Here is a 19,776-nt window from a genome sequence, read left to right as displayed (position 1 = left end):
ACACAGCATAAGCTGAGAACTTCACAAATACGTGAAAACAGGGAATCAATTCAGAGCAAAACATACAGCAAACTCCAATAGGCGAGATAATCAACTCAAATTCACAAAAAGCTAATTGTAAACCCTAGTAAGGCAATTCGATCAAACCACATACAACAAGATTCAATCACGCATGTAACAGGTTGATTGAAAAACGATGGACACAATAAACCTGATGCTTACTTTTACACAGAGGAGAGGAGAGACGGTGGGGCTAGTAACAGAGTAGACTCGATCAACGGGAAGAGCTCGGAATCGGATCAGTCAGGGCCTCAAAAGCAAATTGATGACTGCTATCCCCGACCAAATATTCTATGGACTTCAAGCCTGTTTTGGCCTTTTGGGCTTTAGCTTTACAACAACATCATAATTTGTTGGGTTGACCCAAATCGTTATTGCATTTTTTTAATGGGTTACTCAATATATCTGGGCCCATGTCCATGTGATGAAAGAGTGTAAATCATTGTAATTTAGTGATTCAGTTGATAGAGTTAAATACTGCTGCACACATGGTTTACTTTGGACATAATTCTCACATTATCGTTGTCAAATTTCGTCTTTTATCTTAAATATATACTACATACTGAATCAGTGAGTTAAGTTCGTGTAAACCATGTCTGATTGAACTCTAATAACACCATTCAACTATATTATTATGTGCAATTTGGCGTTGGCATAACAGTCCGTTGTTAATTAATATTAATATTACAATTTTCACACAAAAAAACAATATTATTAAATGAAAAAAATAATGCTACGATTTTAACAATAGCATGAAAAACGCCAAAGAGTTGATTTAGTAATTGGGGGCTCAAATTAAATCATATTATTTAAAAGGTAAATTGACTCTGGTGTGAATGTGTGATCTCAGACTCTCAGTATTTCACTATTCTCCAATTCTGGTCTGAATAAGTTGGGTGGAACCAAAAGGCTGTAATTGTTGAAGGAGAAACAATCTCTCTTCGCTGGGGCGTTCAGCCAATCAGGTATTGACCCGCCCTCTGCCTTTTGGATAGATAGTGTATCTCCATCACACGAAACCGGATATAAGTATGAGAGGAGTCACGGGACTGCACAATTGACGCACAAAATATCTCTATCTTGCCCCAAATTTAGTAACATACTTACATGAACACATAACAAATATCCCACGTTTTCGATTTAAATAATTGATGTATCAAATAGAAACAAAAATTATTATTACGCCACGGGACCGCACATGTGCTCACAACATATCTCTATTTTTTTATTCTTTTTTTTCAATTTTGTAACATAATAAATATCCCACGTTTTCGATTTAAATAATTGATGTACAAAATAAGAACAAAAGTTATTATTAAGCTATAGGCCCGCACATATGCGCACAACATATTTATATCTTTTTTCAATTTTGTAACATAATAAATATCTCACGTTTTCGATTAAATAATAGGGAAAGCACAACTTTACAATTTTTAGACATTGAGTGCTAGACTTAATCCTTTCCATTTACATTACCCTCTTCCACCCAACAATCCTCATCAAACACTTATTAGTGCTAAATTTGGGTTTTACCTACCTCTGAGGCTCTGCCCGATAGAATTGTCCAGAAGCTAGCTAGCTACAGGCATATAAAACAAATTAAAGGAGGTCGATCTTTTGGATCAATCATATCATATCATATCATCAGTAGATGAGAGATGGATATGGAGAGACGAATAGCGATCATCGGTGCTGGAGTAGCCGGGCTGGCGGCCTGCAGACACGCAGTAGCAAGGGGTCTGAATCCAGTAGTTTTGGAAGCTGAAGAAAGGATTGGGGGATTATGGGCTCAAACAATAGAGTCTACCAAGGTTCAGACACCCAGATGGTATTATGAATTCCCGGATTTCCCTTGGCCGTCCTCTGTCCAAGAAACCTATCCTCACAACACAAAGGTACTCAACTACATACAATCCTATGCTCAACATTTTGGGTTGTTGCCGTACATTAAGTTGAGGTCCAAAGTGATTTCCTTGGACTATGTTGGAGTTTCTGAGGAAGAGATGCAGTCTTGGGAGCTGTGGGGCGGCACCGGTCTAGCATTCGGTTCTAAAGGGAAATGGCACCTTTTAGTAGAACACACAGTAGCTGATCCTCATCATCCTTCATCCACTTACACAAACATAAAGGTATTTTTTAATAGTCTGGCTAGTTGAATTGATTAATAGTCTATTAGGTAGTTGAATTGGTACGGACATGCATGCAGGAGTATGTGGCGGAGTTTGTTGTTATTTGTACGGGGAAATTCAGCGGTCTACCCAACATCCCAGAGTTCCCTCCGGGGAAAGGGCCCGAGGTTTTTGAAGGGAAAGTTATTCATTCCGTGGAGTATGCTGCAATGGACAATGCAAGTGCTGCACAATTGATCAAAGGGAAAAAGGTTGCAGTGGTGGGCTCCCAGAAATCTGCAGTGGACGTAGCAGCTGAATGTGCCAATGCAAATGGTAATCACCAATTTAATCATTGATTATATATATATATAGTGATTTTTCTAGATTAATTAGGTCTCGACTTTGATGGTTTTATTCAATTGAGTCCAAAAATATATACGGAGTATAAATTAGTTTTTGGTTATAAATTAATTAGGTCCAAAAAAGGCATGCACCTTGATTCAGAGGACAGTTAACTGGATACTTCCTGGTGCCTACGTCATGGGGGTTAGTCTCTTTGCCTTGTTTGGAAATCGGTTTGCAGAGCTGTTAGTCCACAAGCCTGGAGAAAGCTTCATACAAAGCATCTTGGCCACCCTGCTTACACCACTGGTAAATTAACCCACCCACCCACCCCATATCTCATCTTAATTATACTTACTAATGCATGCATGTTTTTGGTGAATGGTGAGCAGCTATGGGGGCTTGCCAAATTTTTGGAGATGTATCTGAGATGGAAATATCCCTTAAAGAAGTACAAAATGATACCAAAACACAGCATGCTGGAGCAAGTATCTGCCTGTAAGTGCTTCTGGCTTCCTGATAATTTTTATGAAAAAGTAGAAGAAGGGAGCCTCATTCTTAAGCAATCCAGCAACCTCAGTTTCTGCAAACAAGGCCTGCTTCTTGATTCAGAATCTGAGCCTATAGAAGCAGACATTGTCATTCTTGCCACTGGATATAAAAGTCAACAAAAGCTCAGAAATCTTTTCACCTCTAAAACCTTTCAGAACTACATCATGAACCCGCCTTCCTCACTACTCGCTCTATACAGGTACTACATACTATTAGTTGAGACAGAACACATGTCTTATTATATATGGATTATATATTAATTCATGATTATGGTAACTTACTTAACTCGATCGTATCATATGATATCGTAGGCAAATGATTCCTCCGCGGATTCCTGGGATAGCAATAATAGGGCATTCAGAGAGTTTAGCAAACCTTTATACCTTTGATGTGAGATGCCAATGGTTGGCACATTTTCTTGATGAGAAATTCAAGATGCCAAGCATAAAGGAGATGGAAAAGGATGTTTGGGAGTGGGAAAAGTACATGAGAAAATACTCAGGGGAGGCTTACAGAGGACCATGCATTGGGGCTCTGCATATATGGTATAATGATCAGCTGTGCAGAGATGTTGGGTGCAACCCAAGAAGAAAGAAGGGGTGGCTATTGGACTTGGTACAGCCCTATGGTCCACCAGACTATGTTGCATTTGCTACTCCAAAATAATTTTAATTTGTTGGATCTGTAATAATAAGCTAAGGGGGATTAATTGCCTTGCCATGTTGCTAGCAGTTGGCCCTTCTTAACAATAATTTATTTTCTTGTCATTCTCATATATAATATGTTTATGGGAAACTTTAAATTCTATTTTAATGAGAGGTTGGTAGCATGCGCATGCACATGCACTGTCTAGTGTAGTTTGATTATATTTTTGAGTAAAGTTTAAGTGTTTATTTGATTATTCTCTTTTATTTTAAAATTGTGATGAGTAGGTTCATTGACTTGAGAGCAAAAACTTGTATGTATATATTTATAAATAAGTAATTATTATTCAAAGGAATCAGTATTAATTTGTGGATATATTACACACTAAAATATGTTAGTTAAATATGACATGAAGTATTACTCATATACCCCTAGCATACAATATAAATGTGTAATCCTGGGCCATATCCTTTCATTACGAATTTACAAACCAACAAATCTTTGATTCCTAGTACTATCTATCTATCACCAGAAGAAAGAGGATATGTTAAGGCAAAAAAATCATAATCCTCTTTCCTTCGAAAGTGACATCCATTTTCCCTCTTTCTTTTCTCTGCACCAAAATTCGTACGAAATCTCAGACACCAGAAAATTCAAAAAAACCCAAACGGGAAAGCAATGATCTTTTTATATTTTATTATATAACAGAGACGAGAGAGAGGGAGAGAGGGAGAGGGAGAGAGATTGTTCGAAGACTCGCCACCGGCCACCGGCCACCTTTAAGATTGGTACTTTCTTCTTCTTCTTCTTCTTCTTCTTCTTCTTCTTTGAATGGATCGACATAAGCATAAGCTGGTTATCCTTAATTCTGTGAATGCATGTTTGCATTGGGCATTTGATTCTTATTTTGTAAAAGCTAGGTAGGGCTATTAGACGTTCCGAGGCTCATATTGTTTTGTTACTTTGTTTTCAGTTGATTGACGAAGGCTAAATGCAGGGGAATACCCTCCAAGTTCACAAGGAAACCCTTGTTGCTCTCTCTCTAATCTCTATCCTTATCGTGCTTGATCAAAAAAAGATTTGTTATTGTTATATATAAAATAAAATAAAATAAAATAATAAATAGGTATAAGCATTTAGGTATGGCTTTTGATCAGAGTCCAATGCACAATGATCTGCGGCCATTGAACATTTGTAGGACGATTCCAGAAGACCCCCGCATTTCTCCAGCAACCTGTTCAGGAAGGCCAATAGAGGGGTTCTTTGCTGCAACTCAGCATCGGGATGGCAGTCCTGGCTCCTCCATACCCATGCTTTATATTCCTGGAAATGCAAATGATGCTAGATTTGTAGGGCTAGGATATAGCAACGGCCCTCCTGGTGTGGCCACGTGGGTCCAACAGGTTGTGCCGGCAGCACCCTCCGGGGTCGTGCCCGGCACTCCTGGATTCAATCCCAATTCAAATTTTGGCCCAAATTGTGGGAGTGATCATACTAGTGACGAAGGTGGCGAAGATTCGGCCCCAGTTAGGATAGTGAAGTTTTTGTGTAGTTTTGGTGGCAAAATATTGCCTAGGCCGAGTGATGGGACGTTGAGATATGTTGGAGGGCAAACTAGGATCCTCAGCATTAGGAGGGATGTGAGTTTTTCTGATTTGGTAAAGAAGGTGACAGATACCTGTGGCCAAGATGTGGCAATCAAGTACCAGTTGCCTGATGAGGATCTTGATGCCCTTGTGTCTATTTCTTGTCCTGATGATCTTGATAATATGATGGATGAGTATCAAAAGTTGGCTGAAAGATCATCTGATGGTTCAGCTAAACTCAGGATGTTTCTGTTTCCAGCTTCAGAAATGGATTCCCCTAGTGTGATGCAATTTGGTGATCTACAGGATACTGGGCAGCGTTATGTTGAGGCAGTAAACGGAATTACTGATGGCGGCATTGCGAGGTTCGGTAGTACTGCTAGTGCTGTTTCAACGCAGAACTCAGATTTGAGCAGTAGCGGTGAGGTTCTTGATTTCTCATGCCATGTTCATTCAGAGATCACAAGATCACCATCTACTGATGCAATATCACCTAGTGCAACATCTGCTCTTTCTCCTGACTCTGCTTCTAGAATGGTTTACACAGATACTACTCCTGCAATTTATGCCAACACATCTGCTGCTCCTTTTGGCATTCCGATGGTCAGGTCTGGTCTTCCGGGGACTGCATTTGCTGCCCCCGAGCATGCATCCAAGAAATCTGTGCCTGTTACTCTACTACAGCAGCAGCAGCAGCAGCAAACTGGTTATGATTTGAAGCAACCAAGCGTGACTTTTCCTATGAGTTATGTGGATCCTCAAAGGGAAGCATTAAGCCATGCAGATTATGTACACTCCACTTCTCAGATGAGCTTTCCTACACAGCTGATGGGCACTATTGGGCCAGTGTTTACGCAGCAGCATATAACTGCTGGTGCTACACCTCAGCAGTTTGTTCCTGCAGTTCACACAACAATGACTTCTCATGTCAGTATGAATCCTAATTTGGTTCCAAGGTTTCAACCCCAACAAACTAGATTAGAACAACATCCTTCAGAAAGCACAGTGGGGCAGCAGTTTGTCCAGTTTAGTCGGGATCAAGGGTGCAACACCTATCAGCCTCAGCTCCCTACTACAATGTTTGGTGGACCATATGGCTGGCATCAAATTCCTCATCCCCAACAGGTAGCAGTTTCTGAAGGTTGGGCGGGTCATCCAGTAACAACTGCACCAGAGGCAACCACTAGATATGATGATTGTCAAATGTGTCAAAAATCATTGCCTCATGCCCATTCGGATACAGCAGCACAAAACAAAAGTGGTAGCCCTGTGAACAGCATATCTGATTCGAGTTCAGGACAGAACCTTGAACTGCCTACGGCTGTCACATGTGGAACTATATTGGAGTGCACCAATGAGCAAGGAGCTGCTGTTGCACAAAGATTCATTGGCCATATGGATCGTGAAATTGGACAAACTCTTGCAGAGGGAACTGGGGTCTTAGAGAGTGTTGAGAATCCAGAGCATCCTAAAGTAGCAGTCCCTTTGGGTGTGATGGGATTAACTACTGGTGTTCCTAATCTGTGTGGGCCATTTATGGGTACTGTTGCTCAGTCAAGCTCGGTTAATGCTCCTGAGCAACCTTTTGTTCCAATGCAGTACCAGGTTAAACAGGAGGTGGTGGCTAACAAAGCAGTTCCTGATGACCTCCTTACTGCTGGGATGCGTTTACCCACTACAGAAAGCCTTATCCTTGAATCACCAAATGGCTACACTGGGCACATTCCTATGATGCGTCCTAAAGAAGATAATTTAGAATCTACAAATGCTTATGAGCACCTGAAGCAAATTGAGGGTAGGATGGAAAACCTTAGGATACAACGGGCTGAAATTCTAGCCAACAGTGAGCAGAATAAGTCACTAGTTGATAATTTTAGAAAGAATGAATTCTTGGAAAGTAGAAGTCAACAGGTTGGTGGTAGGGAGGTATTTATTGATTCCACTTTTAGCAAAAATACTGTTCTTGATACAAATCACCTAAAACCGTATGAAATGTCACATAGTCCCCGAAATGAACCTTTTTACTTTCAAACTATGCGGGCTCAAGAACCATATGAAGCCCCACAGCCTTCTCGTTTAGGGGACTCCAATGTATTTGTGCATTCGAAGCATGGAGTTTATCATTTGGCCCCTGATGAGATTCCTCTTGGCAGCTGTCCTTTCTCTGGTCTTGAATCCACTCATCCAAAAGAGAGAGTCCCACTCTTCAATGAACATTTGTTAGAGCCCCGAGGTATTGAGCTTGTCTCATCAGATGGAAATACAACATCTGTATCTCCATCTTTTAAGTTAGGAGATGCACAGGAAAGTTCAAATTCACTATTTAGCAATCAGGATCCTTGGAGTACGCAGCATGATGCTCATTTCCCTCCTCAACCCAACAAACTTCAAGTGAGAAAGGAACCAGTGGATGCCAAGGTCCTCAAGGATAATTCTGGTGTGAGTTGTCTGGGAAGTAATGATGAGCTGCCAATAGGCAGTCTTGGAGGATTAGGAGCAGAGATGCAATTGAATGCCAGAGTTTCCCAGCTTCCTGGCAATTTGGACATTGCAATTGAACACACACTCTCCAACAAAGGCAAGCAGATTTGTGCTTGGCATACTCTTTGAGATCTTGCATTCTTATTTTCTTAAACTTGCTACTTGTTTGCTATCTTCTCTTCTATTGAAGGTTCAGCAGAGGAAATGATCAAGCAGGAAATTCAGGCTGTTGCTGAAGGTGTAGCTACTTCTGTTCTTCATTCATCTATGTCTTCTGACCGAAATTTACCTATACATGGGAGGAGTGAGCCTGCTTCCACAGGTGAGAGGAATGGCGAAGATCAGATTGTTCAAGGAGAGAGGCAATATAGAGATAAATTTGAGGTCTTTTCTCTGTCCATAGCAGCTGCATACATATGCATGCCTGTTAATTTATTTTGTGTATTTTTATTTGTGTATATTCTTATTTTGGTTGTTTAACATATCTGTAAGTTATATTATTCAGGAAATAAAAACAAAATGTCCAGTGAGGGAAAATTTTGGCTTTCCAGTTTCAGATGACATTGGGCATTTACAGGTTCGAGATATTCTGTTTTGCTCTACTAAATGATTGTTGTATTTATGGTCCTTAATTACTTACTAATCCAACTTGTACCATCTGTGCTTCCTTTTCTTCATTGCTAGATTATAAAGAATAGTGACCTTGAAGAGATTCGAGAGTTGGGTTCTGGTACTTTTGGTACTGTTTACCATGGAAAGTGGAGGGGAACTGATGTTGCAATCAAACGAATCAATGCCAGGTGTTTTGCTGGAAAACATTCAGAACAAGAGCGCATGGTTCGTATCTCCAATTTGCAAGTTATGATTTTTTCCTTCCTTTTTGCCTACATAACTAATGACGTTGCTGTTGTGTCTTCAATTAGAGGAATGACTTCTGGAATGAAGCAATCAAACTTGCAGACTTGCATCATCCAAATGTTGTTGCGTTCTATGGTGTTGTGCTTGATGGACCTGGTGGTTCTGTGGCAACTGTTACAGAGTACATGGTAAATGGTTCTTTGAGGACTGCTCTGCAGAAGAGTGAGAGGTAACAGTGTTTATAATAATGCCTTCTTCATCAGATCCTATTCATGTCATCTGTAGTCACTGTGCTTGATTCAACTCTTTGTGCATCACACCTGCAATTTAAAGAGACAACTTGCATCTGCGATGCTTTTTAGGCACACCTTCACAACTAATTGTGATTCTTTACACAGTTCCTTAAATTTTATACTCATAATTCTCCTTGATTTATATAATATAAACATTTAACTGTTGCATGGATGGGTCTGTCCCTAATCCCTTTGGAGTTTGGAGTGAAAACAAAATGATAGATGGTTTATTTCTAAAATGATTTGGTTGATGTACTTACTGAGGCAGAAAACAAAAAGTAAAGATACATAGAGCACGTGATTTTAAAGATATTGAGACTCGTTAAAAGGAGTTTTCCAAGTCTTGCTCTTTTATTTATACTTTTTTTTTAATTGCATTAAATTTTAATCAAAATTTACTATTTATTCCCTGTCATCAATCACATCTTATACCTTTCTTAAAACCATGATGGAATTTGATGCATTGTTAAATGTGATCAGGAACCTTGATAAGTGGAAGTGTCTCCTGATATCAATGGATGTAGCCTTTGGAATGGAGTACTTGCATGGGAAGAATATAGTACACTTTGACTTGAAAAGTGATAATTTATTGGTTAATCTCCGTGATCCACACAGACCGATATGCAAGGTCAGTGACTAGCTTAATCTTTATGTTCCATATCTGCAGGAAAAAAAACTATGTGCGTATACTGCACATTATTGTGTAGTTCCTCCTTTCTTCTGCCAAAAAAATTGAAATTACTCCTTTCCAATATTATCAATTTATCATCACATGTCAATATTTCACTGCTGGTCAATTTGACAAAATTTTGACTATGCTCAAATTTTGGCATGATTATGCACTCTTCCCCACTTTGAATACGCCCTCTTTTTTCTTCTTGGATTCCACATTGAATCAATGTCCATCACCAAAGCTTGGATTACATTTTCTTGCTCTGTTTAGGTTGGTGATTTAGGGCTGTCCAAAGTGAAATGCCAGACATTAATCTCAGGGGGTGTGCGAGGAACTCTCCCTTGGATGGCACCGGAGCTTCTTAATGGGAGCAGTAGCCTTGTCTGTGAGAAGGTAATTTATCATCTTACCCTCTCAAATGATATTATTATTATTATCAATAGTATCTTTAAGCAGTGCTTGAGATTATTGTGTTCTCAGAATCAGGGAGCTATCATTATTTTTCTTTTGAGCCTGACCACATGAACGGTTTTGCTTTTAGGTTGATGTATTTTCATTTGGAATTGTAATGTGGGAACTTCTAACTGGAGAAGAACCATACGCGGACTTGCACTATGGGGCCATAATTGGTAAGCTTTTACATGTGGTAAAAAATCATTTTGTTTTCAGTTGAATTTTGGGTAATTAGTTTGAGCTCCTCGTGACAGGTGGTATAGTGAGCAACACGTTGCGGCCTACTGTGCCAGAATCATGTGGTGCTGATTGGAAATCACTTATGGAGAGATGCTGGTCAGCAGAACCATCAGAAAGGCCAAGCTTCACTGCGATTGCAAATGAGCTGCGGGCAATAGGATCTAAGCTTCAAAAAGAACAGCAGCCAATCCCCTCAAAACAAACCTAAGTTAAGAGTTAATGTTAATACATTTATACACTGTTATTGTCTTCTCCTATTTTACTTGCTCAGAATGTCGAAATTGAATGTGACACATATAGAAGCTAAAATGTAATTGGTATCATTAGAAAAAAAAAAGAAATTTAAAAAAAAAATATAATTTTAATCAAATCTCCAATTTAGTGACCTACTTCTATTTTGGGAGTGTTTTACAGTTATGAATTCTTCAAATTCCTTCTTATGTGTGTTATCTTTACGGGGTACTTTCTTGAGCTGCATATTTCAGTTATGCTTAATACTTGGTAATTCACTTAATTGTTTATGCATGGGGGGCATGGGATAGGCATACAATTTCTTTTTCACATATATCTAAATAGCATAATTGATAGGTATTCACCTTAAACAAAAATTGGTGGAGTAAGTTTGACTGTTAAAATACATGGTGGGGCAGATATGGATCAATTATATAAGCATTAATAGAACACATATAAAACAGTTTATGTGCATCTCATCTCAACTTAATAAAGTAGGTTTATATTGTTGATGCAGTACATTAGTAGTATTATATAAACTACCTGGAGCCCCTAACCATAATCTACACCTCCTACTTGTGCTAACAAAAAACACGGTACGGTACCATAATCTAGTCTAGTCAACTAGAATTGATCAGTGTGTGGTTTAATTTTAGTTTTGCCAAACCTTTGGTGAACACGAGTGAGCAGTGGCAATTCTTGTATAATGCTTGGTTGTTGAATCTTGTATCCTCTACTTTAAGTATTGGTGTGAACTAGTTTTGGCAATGGCTTTGGATACAAAAACAGACAGGATATGTTTTCTTTCTTTGATCTCCTTGTCTTTGGCCCTTCACATGAAATGCTCGCTGCTCAATTTTTCAGCTGCACTGCTTTTCCAAGAATTGAGTTGGTATTGTATATGATATGATGCATTGAGTGATTAAGCAAGCAGTGTAGCGTACCTCTTGCGTTTGGTCTTCTGAGAAGAAGAGGAAGATGAAGGATTGCTATGCCAATTTCTTTTCCTTTGGTTAATGAACCAATTGTTGATCTGTTTGAGTTGCAAGCCAGTTTCCTGTACTAATCTTGCTTTGTCTTCCTCCTAAAGTAGCAGAAGCATAATGATTAATGAAGAAGAGGGTGAGGGTGAGAAAAATGTTTGTGGTTTATGCGTGTACTTACTGTTGGATAAGGCCATTTAGAATGGGATTGCCACCATGCTTTTAAGACAGATGTAGTATCACCCGGCAGCTTCCCTGCTCTTCTTTTCCGCAAAATTTCCTCTCTGATGTCTGCTATCTTTTCCTTGTAGCCCTGTTTGAGGTCATGCTTAAGTTCTTGTCTCACCCGCTCCATGAGTGACCTCTCAGTTTCAGTAGGCACCAGAGGTCCAAAGCCCATGGTGTCTGCTACTCCATCAAAAAAGTTGGTGTCACTATCCCCCCCTGCCCCTGCCCCTGCCTCATAATCCTCATCATCAGACATTGTTGCACCTGTTCCTTCACCTGGCGCTACCCCTGTTTTTAAAAATCACTTTAATGTTAATAAATAATATAATGCCTCCTCAATCCCCATCCACTCACTCACTCATCACTCACCTGTTAAGCTCTGTAGGGACTGCTCAAGTTCCCAGCAGGCCATCACAGCTTCCATAGCGTGGACTCGGACATGTTGTTGTAGTTGTTCTTTAAAGGAAGAGAGCAATAGAACATAATGTGTCTACATCACAAGGAACAAACAAAAAAATAAAGGTAAAGTTGATGCATGTGATGTGAATGATAACAAACAAACAAACACATACTCCGTTTCTATAGCAATATCTTAAAAGCTAAAAGCTAGCTGGAAAATAATAAAACAGAGAAATGAATTAGTGTTGTACGGCATGGCATACATAAATTAAAGCAGAATGAAGATCCATAAATCATATATGGTTTTTAATTTGTAGATGTGTATGCGATTTGGTTGGGACTTGGGATTACAAAATGTATGTACTATTAAAGATTAGAAGCAAAATGAAGAATATTATTATTATTTTGAATTTGTGGAAGAAAAACACACACTGATGAGATAGATCGAACACAACAAATTAAAGAAAAGACCAAGTAACATACAAGTGGAAATTGAAACATAACAAACATCAAGAAAGAAAGAACGAAAGAGAGAGATTCTCTATAGCACTCCAATAATTAGTGGATCAAGGCCTACAATGTTCCTCTTTGATGCGACATTCCAGATATTACACACACTTGATATCTATCTTGTAAAGGCAGAAAGAAAAAGCAAAACATGCATGTATGTATGTATGTTCTTAATTATATTGACTGGAATTAATAATAATGCCTTAGCTTCCATCCATCCTCAGCTCGATCACGTACAACTTATCCTTTAATTTCCCAAAACTCTTCATTCAAACAACACCATAACTGTAACAAACTAAGACTAGTACAGTGAAACTACTACCATACGTACAACCCCATATGATATGATGCACAATTGTATAGTATGTATGTGATGCAAATTAAATTAAATTAAAGTTAAATTGGTGCGGTACGATTGACTGACACAAATTTGATAATATATATATAATATAATGAATTTGAAAAATGAAAACAGAAGAAAATTAAAGGTAGCGGAGCGGAATTACCATAAATTGATCAAGGTCTTTATCGTGAAGGGGAGGTTGGGTGTGGGCGAGAAGGGAGGAGTACTTAGCGACGACGTTTTGGGACTGAGCAAGCTGGGCGTCGATTCTGGGGAGCTGGTCAACGGGCGTAGCGATTCTGAGACAGGACACGTGAGCCGACAGCAATTGATCGTAGAGCGGGTGGTTCAGAAGCTCGGCCTTGCACTTATCCCTCTCCCAACTTGCACCTTCATTGGGGGGGCTCTCTCCGCCGCCGTGCTTCTTCACGTCCGCCGTGGGAGACAGCCAGTGGTTGGAGGTGGTGGAGGAGTCGCCGGAGTTGTTGTTGTTGTTGGAGGTTTGGAGGTGGAGGAAGTCAGAGGAGGAGAAGTGGTGGCGCTGCTGCTGGCGGAGGAGGAGGAGGGAGCTATTATTAGTAGTAGTGTTGAGCCACGTGGAAGGCGGAGGAGATTTTGGAGAAGGAGAAGGAGAAGGCTGCTCCGGTAGCATAGACCGCAAAACGCCCGCGTTTTGCTGCTGCTGCTGGAGACCCATTTCTTGAGAAAAATGATCCTGAAACGCCATAGACACCTCTACTCTCTACCTACTAATCTCCGTTACGTTGTCTCCTCTCTACTCTCTCTACTCCACCATATATACAACATACACTACGTTAGTTTGGTTTTTGTTTTTTAAAACACATGCGATCCGACTATTTATACATACATAGATACATATATTTATATATATGATATGATTGCAGATTCAATTCATATCATGGGATGGGAGTATTTATATATTTATATATTTATTTATTTATTATACTAGCTTTTCCCTACCCCTATCTAGCTTATAAGCTACTACCATTAGGTCCATTACACAACAATAATTATATCTAAAAATGGATCACATGAAAATACAAAATTCATCAAAGTACAGTTTATAAAGTAAGCTATTTGAGGTTTTTTTTTTTTTTAAGGAGAGAAAGGAAGGAGAGAGAAGGATAAAAAAGGGAAGAAAAAAAAAGTAATCAAAGGCCAAAAAAAAAATTAAAAAAATAGGGCTGGCACAAGTCGGCGCTATCTCTGCAGCCCAAGCACACTCAGACCGCAAATTTTACTATGGATTGCGGGCGGTTCATAATGCAATGTGGACAGCGCATCAAAACGACGTTGTTTTGATTAATGAAAACAGACGGATGAAACAGCTCCTGCCCGCGCAACTACAGTATCAGTTCAATATAATTGTAGTGTCATTTAAAATTAACTGTAGTATCAGTTATGGAGATGTAGAAAGCCATTTCTTCCACTTATTGAAACAACGTTGTTTTGTGATCATAGTCTACGGTATAAGTATTGCACTCAAACGCCTCTTCTTTCATTTTTCTCTCTCTTGTGCGGGCCTCACAAAAAACTATTCTTACAAGGATATCTCAATTTTTCTCTTTCCTTCCTCTTTCTCATTCACATCAACATCTTTTTATTAAAAATTGTAAAAAATCACTAATGTAATTGCTCTACCATCAACTAAAATAGGTACAAAGTCATATTTGTCGAGGTCACGTGTCTTCTATACCAACGATGTAATGGTCCCTCCTTACAGTCTCCCTGCCGTCAAATGGACGGCAATCTCCCTGTCAATCAACTGCTCATTGTATGTTAGGTCAATATACTTTTCTTCTTTTTTATTTTATTTTATATATTTTGTATCATTATTTAATTGCAGTGTTACACACAGGTGTACAAGGAGGCAGCCTAGCGTGCTAAGCTACTTTCTTCTTTCCAATAATTATTTGGACCGCTAGCTAGCTAGCTTCATAATGCTCCAATTCATTTCTTCTCCTTTTTTTTCTTCTTTTTATTACATTAAATAAATTATTATAATATTTCTTATTAATAATTCATTAGGGTTTAGATTTACTGATTTACAATAATATAATGCATGTATTCATATTTACATTTAATGTGACTAAGCATTGGGTTTGAGGGTCCAATGAGCAGTTAATTACCTAAACATATCTTAAGGGGTCCAAGTTTAGAGGTGCGCGGAAGGAGTAGTCATGTCGGAGGCAAGTATTGCGTGAGGTCAAGGTGCTAAGGTGTAAGCACAAGGATGCGATAACATGGTTACATGAGGTGTAATATGGTCGTGGGACGTTGACTACAGTACGATGTCGAATTTTTTGGTAAGAACAGTTGGGTCGGATAATTATTAGGTCAATCAAAGTCAACATCATGGGAATTACGCATGCAATTTTCACAAAATATTGTAGATAGGATGACATTTTTCTTGGCATGCATATGGTAGCGTAGAGCATCTCATTTTTGTTTACATAAGTTGCATGTTTGTAAAGGGTCAGGATGGAGGGTTTTAATTTTTTAAGAGTTAGCCCATGATAACTTAAATATTGTAATCATAAAAGTATATATACACTTATCAATCAAAAGAAGAATTTAAGGTAAAAGTGGTATTAACCTACCTGATGTCTCATTTTCAATTCCTACTTTTCTTCTCTATTTCTTTTGTATTATTATTAATCAAAAATTTGTGATAATCTAGGACAAAAACCATCATATAACAATGACACACACACAAAAGCAGCCAAGTATAGTATAGTAACAAAGTGCATATACTTGTTGTGCCAAACTCTCTCTCTCTCTTTTCTTTTAATGGAAAAAAGTAAAAGCCAAAATTTAAAAAGCTAGCCAGCCAAACCAGGGATAAAAGGGATGCACGTAGATGACTCCGATCCAATGTATTGCATGTACGTGTTTACTTTGGTATGAGTTATTGCTAATAGTAAAATATACATAAACCAATTCAATGAAAGAAAATTGAAAGTCAATTATATTATTTCAATTCTCTTCCTACTCATTTAAAAATAATTAAATTTATTCAAACGTTCTAAAGCATGTCCCATTTTGTACATACTCCTTAAACAAAATTATATATATATATATATATATATATATATATATATATCACTACAAGAAAAATGCACATAGACAACACTAAAAAGACAACAGTTTTTGACAAAAGTGTTGTCTTTTGTGTAAAAGACAACACTTTTGGACAAAACCGTTGTCTTTGACGCAACACTTTTATCAAAGACAACGGTTTTTACCGAACCGTTGTCTTTAGTGTGTTGTCTTTGTGCATTTTGTCAAAAGACAACACCGCAAAGACAACGATTTTTAAAAACCGTTGTCTGTGCATTTAAAAAAAAAACAGACAACAGTTTTATGTAACCGTTGTCGTTGGTGTGTTGTCTTTAAGTGCACTTGAATACACAACACTACAAAGACAACGGTTTTTTAAAACCGTTGTCTTTGCGCGATTTTTATTTTTAAGACAACGATTTTATTTAACCGTTGTCATTTGTGTGTTGTCTTTAAGCACATTTGAATAGACAACACTTCAAAGACTACAGTTTATTAAAACCGTTGTCTTTTTGCACCCATTTTTTTTTATTTAGACAACGGTTTTATTTAACTGTTGTAGTTGGTGTGTTGTCTTTAAATGCACTTGAATATACAACACTACAAAGACAACGGTATTTTAAAACCGTTGTCTTTGGGCGTTTATTTTTTTGTAAAGACAACGATTTTATTTAGCCGTTGTTGTTGGCGTGTTGTTATTAAATGCATTTTAATACACAACACTTCAAAGACAACAGTTTTTTAAAACCGTTGTCTAGGTGCATTCGTTTTTTTTTAATTAAACAATGGTTTTATGTAACCATTGTCATTCATGTGTTGTCTTTAAGTGCACTTGAATACACAACACTACAAAGACAACGATTTTTTAAAATCGTTGTCTTTGAGTGTTTATTTTTTTTAAACACAATGGTTTTATTTAACCGTTGTCGTTTGTGTATTGTCTTTAAGCGCACTTTAATAGACAACACTTCAAAGACAACAATTTATAAAAATAATTGTCTTTGCATGTGCACCTGTTTTTTATTTAGACAACGGTTTTATTTAACCAACGAATTGTATTAGCGGGTTTGACTAACGGATAATATATATTAGCGTTTTGTAAAAAAAATATTTGATAAAATTAGTTGTTTAAGTTAGTGATTAACATGTAAAATGACCTAAAAGGGTATAATAATAATAATAATAATAATAACATGAAGGTTGAATAATAATAATAATAATAATAATAATAATAATAATAAACAACATCGTGTAATAGGTTGACCCACTATATTTTTTATGTTTATTTTTTTTGAAAAATTTATAATTAAAGACCGAAATCCCTTTATATTTAACGACATTTAAGTTATTTAATTTTTATTGATAGATGACTAAAAATAGTCATGTCACAATAATAATATAATACTAGGACCAAAAGTGAATGTTCTCATAAAAAAAAGGACTAAAGTGAACTGTCGCATATAAATCTAGGACAAAAAATAGAATTAACTTTAATAATAATATTTATATAAAATCAAAATCAAAATAAAATTAAAAAAAAAAAAAAAACAAAGAAAAAGAAACAAGGAAGCAGCAATTTGCTGCTTCCTTGTATATTCCCACTTTTCCCACCGTCCCACATCGGTGGGAAAAGTGGGAATAGAGCCTTGAGGCTCCTGTTTAAGGAGCCTCAAGGCTCTATGATTGCCAAATCTCATTGAGGGTTCAACCCTCACCTTCAACGTTTTTTAAACTAATTTATTAATTTTATTAATTAGAGGTGTTTTGAAAAAAATTATATTTTTTCTCAAAATGCTATATGCAAATGTTGTTAAATGTAGTGTTTGTAAAAATTTATCAAATAATTAATTTGGTGTTTTGACAAAACTAGTTTCAACAACAATTTTAATCGTTGTCATTTGAAGAAAAGACAACGGTTAAAAAGCGTTGTCGTTGTGCGGGACTTACAACAACACCGGTTTCAACAACACTCATCAATAGACAACGGTTTTTAGCTGTTGTCTTTTCATGAAAAGACAACGGTTAAAACCCGTTGTCTTTGCACGGGACTTACAACAACACCGGCTTCAACAACACTCAATAGACAACGGTTTTTAATCGTTGTCTTTTCTAGAAGAGACAACGGTTAAAAACCGTTGTCTATGTGCGTGACTTTCAACAACACCGGCTTCAACAACACTCAATAGACAACTGTTTTTAACCGTTGTCTTTTCTAGAAAAGACAACGGTTAAAAACTGTTGTCTTTGCGCGGGACTTACAACAACACCGGCTTCAACAACAGAAATTTTACCTTATAGACAACGGTTAAAAACCGTTGTCTATGAGCATTTTTCTTGTAGTGTATATATATAGATAGTATAAGTGATTCGTTCCCGAGTTAATCTATAAAAGATGTATAATAATAAGAATGTTAAGAATCTCAATTTTCATATTTGAAAGGTATATGTGAGCTCGTAAATAGGGATTAGATTTACTCTATGAGACATATCCGATCCATAGGAAAATTAATGTATTCAGTGATTAATTAGCTGCCCCTTATCGCCTTGGACTGTAATTAGTTTATATGTTATAATTAGAGTGTCTAAAGGCGTTACATTTTTTTATCGATATTATGAGTGTAAGTTGATTCAAATCTATTTAATTTTTGTTTTGTTTTGGTATTCTTATTCCCTTGGCTTGTATTAAAAAAAAAGTCGTCTTTGATTGAGATTAGTGAAAGAAAAGGTGAGTCTCAAACAATGTTTAATATATAATAAGGTGATGATGAGCGCATTATCATATCGGATCGATCTTCTAGACCTACTCTTACTTTCAATTATATTAAAAAATATAATATTTCAACATATCTAGGCATAAAGTTGATGACTTGAGGCGTGGATGGCATCATATAGCAACAATGTCGTCTGTCCTATGTTTCTCACGACAAAAATCTACCTTGGATTTCCAAACCCGTTACGTTATGTGTGTGTAATCCCTTTCTGGCCATTTTTTTTATATATAAATATTTTCTGCTATTATATTAGAAATGTATGTGTTAGTAGTTTAGATTGACACGCAGCCTCCCTCACCGAAAGTTATTTCTTTGAAATGACAGCAACATCGAATCATGTTCGTCACTCTCACTAATTATTATTAATTAAGAAAATACTATTTACACTTCAAATTTTATCCTTAATATTTTTCCGACCTCATACAATAGCTTATATAATGAGTTGATGATTATAACTAGCTAGCAATTCAAAGTCCGTGGCAGTGATCATTTTGTAAGACTGTACATGGTATAAAGTAATTGATTTTTTTTTCTTGTAAAGAGATTCTTTTATCGTTTATTTCTCAATCAACGAATATAGTACGCGAGTTAGATGGAGAAAGAAATTGATATGGTTAAGTTATTCATTGCTTGGAGAGAGTATCGCATGCAAGAGGATGGGATGAAATAATGGTAACAATTCCATTATTCTTCCTTATCCTTTAAAAACCAAACAAAACATGCATAGGTGTGTTAATAGTGGTCATAAGTAGTACGTATAGCTTCAATTCAATTGCTCTAACTTATTAGCTTTAAAAGCTGTGCTGATGACCCGACTTGATCTAATCTGATCTCTTGACAAGAATCTTTGTGACCCATTTCTTGTCACAGCACACATTTTATGACAATTCCAAATAAAGCTCTCCTAATTTAAGCACACATTCATTATTATTTTGT

General features: G+C 37.2%; 3 protein-coding genes across 3 annotated transcripts; 2 read left to right on the top strand and 1 right to left on the bottom strand.

The window, feature by feature from the left end:
• Positions 1–1,586: 1,586 nt before the first annotated feature.
• LOC116025709 (probable flavin-containing monooxygenase 1) lies at positions 1,587–3,966 on the top strand. The gene is made up of 5 exons (XM_031267042.1): positions 1,587–2,189; positions 2,267–2,504; positions 2,647–2,822; positions 2,906–3,264; positions 3,377–3,966. Exons 1-5 carry the CDS (start codon positions 1,719–1,721, stop codon positions 3,729–3,731), a joined length of 1,599 nt encoding a protein of 532 aa, XP_031122902.1. The 5' UTR covers positions 1,587–1,718; the 3' UTR covers positions 3,732–3,966.
• A 245-nt stretch (positions 3,967–4,211) lies between these two features.
• Positions 4,212–10,664, top strand: LOC116025708. Its single transcript, XM_031267041.1, has 10 exons — positions 4,212–4,498; positions 4,684–7,874; positions 7,968–8,161; positions 8,283–8,354; positions 8,462–8,614; positions 8,701–8,864; positions 9,409–9,556; positions 9,872–9,994; positions 10,143–10,230; positions 10,309–10,664. Exons 2-10 carry the CDS (start codon positions 4,853–4,855, stop codon positions 10,500–10,502), a joined length of 4,158 nt encoding a protein of 1,385 aa, XP_031122901.1. The 5' UTR covers positions 4,212–4,498; positions 4,684–4,852; the 3' UTR covers positions 10,503–10,664.
• A 283-nt stretch (positions 10,665–10,947) lies between these two features.
• On the bottom strand, positions 10,948–13,838 carry LOC116025710 (homeobox protein knotted-1-like LET12). Its single transcript, XM_031267044.1, has 5 exons — positions 13,152–13,838; positions 12,106–12,226; positions 11,690–12,024; positions 11,470–11,609; positions 10,948–11,394 (listed from the first exon to the last, which is right to left on the bottom strand). The coding sequence occupies exons 1-5, from the start codon at positions 13,713–13,715 to the stop codon at positions 11,358–11,360; spliced, it is 1,197 nt and encodes a 398-aa protein (XP_031122904.1). The 5' UTR covers positions 13,716–13,838; the 3' UTR covers positions 10,948–11,357.
• Between the last annotated feature and the right edge of the window lie 5,938 nt (positions 13,839–19,776).

This window comes from Ipomoea triloba, chromosome 7 (genome assembly GCF_003576645.1).
Source record: "Ipomoea triloba cultivar NCNSP0323 chromosome 7, ASM357664v1".
Lineage (NCBI taxonomy): Eukaryota > Viridiplantae > Streptophyta > Magnoliopsida > Solanales > Convolvulaceae > Ipomoea > Ipomoea triloba.
The sequence above is the reverse complement of the archived record's forward strand: the minus strand, read 5'-3'. Positions and strand labels throughout refer to the sequence as shown.

What these genes read in the sequence shown, in the direction of transcription:
- LOC116025709 (XM_031267042.1), top strand. Translation starts at nt 1,719, where the DNA reads ATGGATATGGAGAGACGAATAGCGATCATCGGTGCTGGAGTAGCCGGG. An exon ending in TGAATGTGCCAATGCAAATG is followed by an intron (nt 2,505 to 2,646) that starts GTAATCACCAAT and finishes TAAATTAATTAG; the next exon opens with GTCCAAAAAAGGCATGCACC. An exon ending in TCACTACTCGCTCTATACAG is followed by an intron (nt 3,265 to 3,376) that starts GTACTACATACT and finishes ATGATATCGTAG; the next exon opens with GCAAATGATTCCTCCGCGGA.
- LOC116025708 (XM_031267041.1), top strand. Translation starts at nt 4,853, where the DNA reads ATGGCTTTTGATCAGAGTCCAATGCACAATGATCTGCGGCCATTGAAC. An exon ending in ACACACACTCTCCAACAAAG is followed by an intron (nt 7,875 to 7,967) that starts GCAAGCAGATTT and finishes CTTCTATTGAAG; the next exon opens with GTTCAGCAGAGGAAATGATC. An exon ending in GCACTATGGGGCCATAATTG is followed by an intron (nt 10,231 to 10,308) that starts GTAAGCTTTTAC and finishes TCCTCGTGACAG; the next exon opens with GTGGTATAGTGAGCAACACG.
- LOC116025710 (XM_031267044.1), bottom strand. Translation starts at nt 13,715, where the DNA reads ATGGCGTTTCAGGATCATTTTTCTCAAGAAATGGGTCTCCAGCAGCAG. An exon ending in AAGACCTTGATCAATTTATG is followed by an intron (nt 12,227 to 13,151) that starts GTAATTCCGCTC and finishes CTTGTGATGTAG; the next exon opens with ACACATTATGTTCTATTGCT. An exon ending in GTCCCTACAGAGCTTAACAG is followed by an intron (nt 12,025 to 12,105) that starts GTGAGTGATGAG and finishes TTTTAAAAACAG; the next exon opens with GGGTAGCGCCAGGTGAAGGA.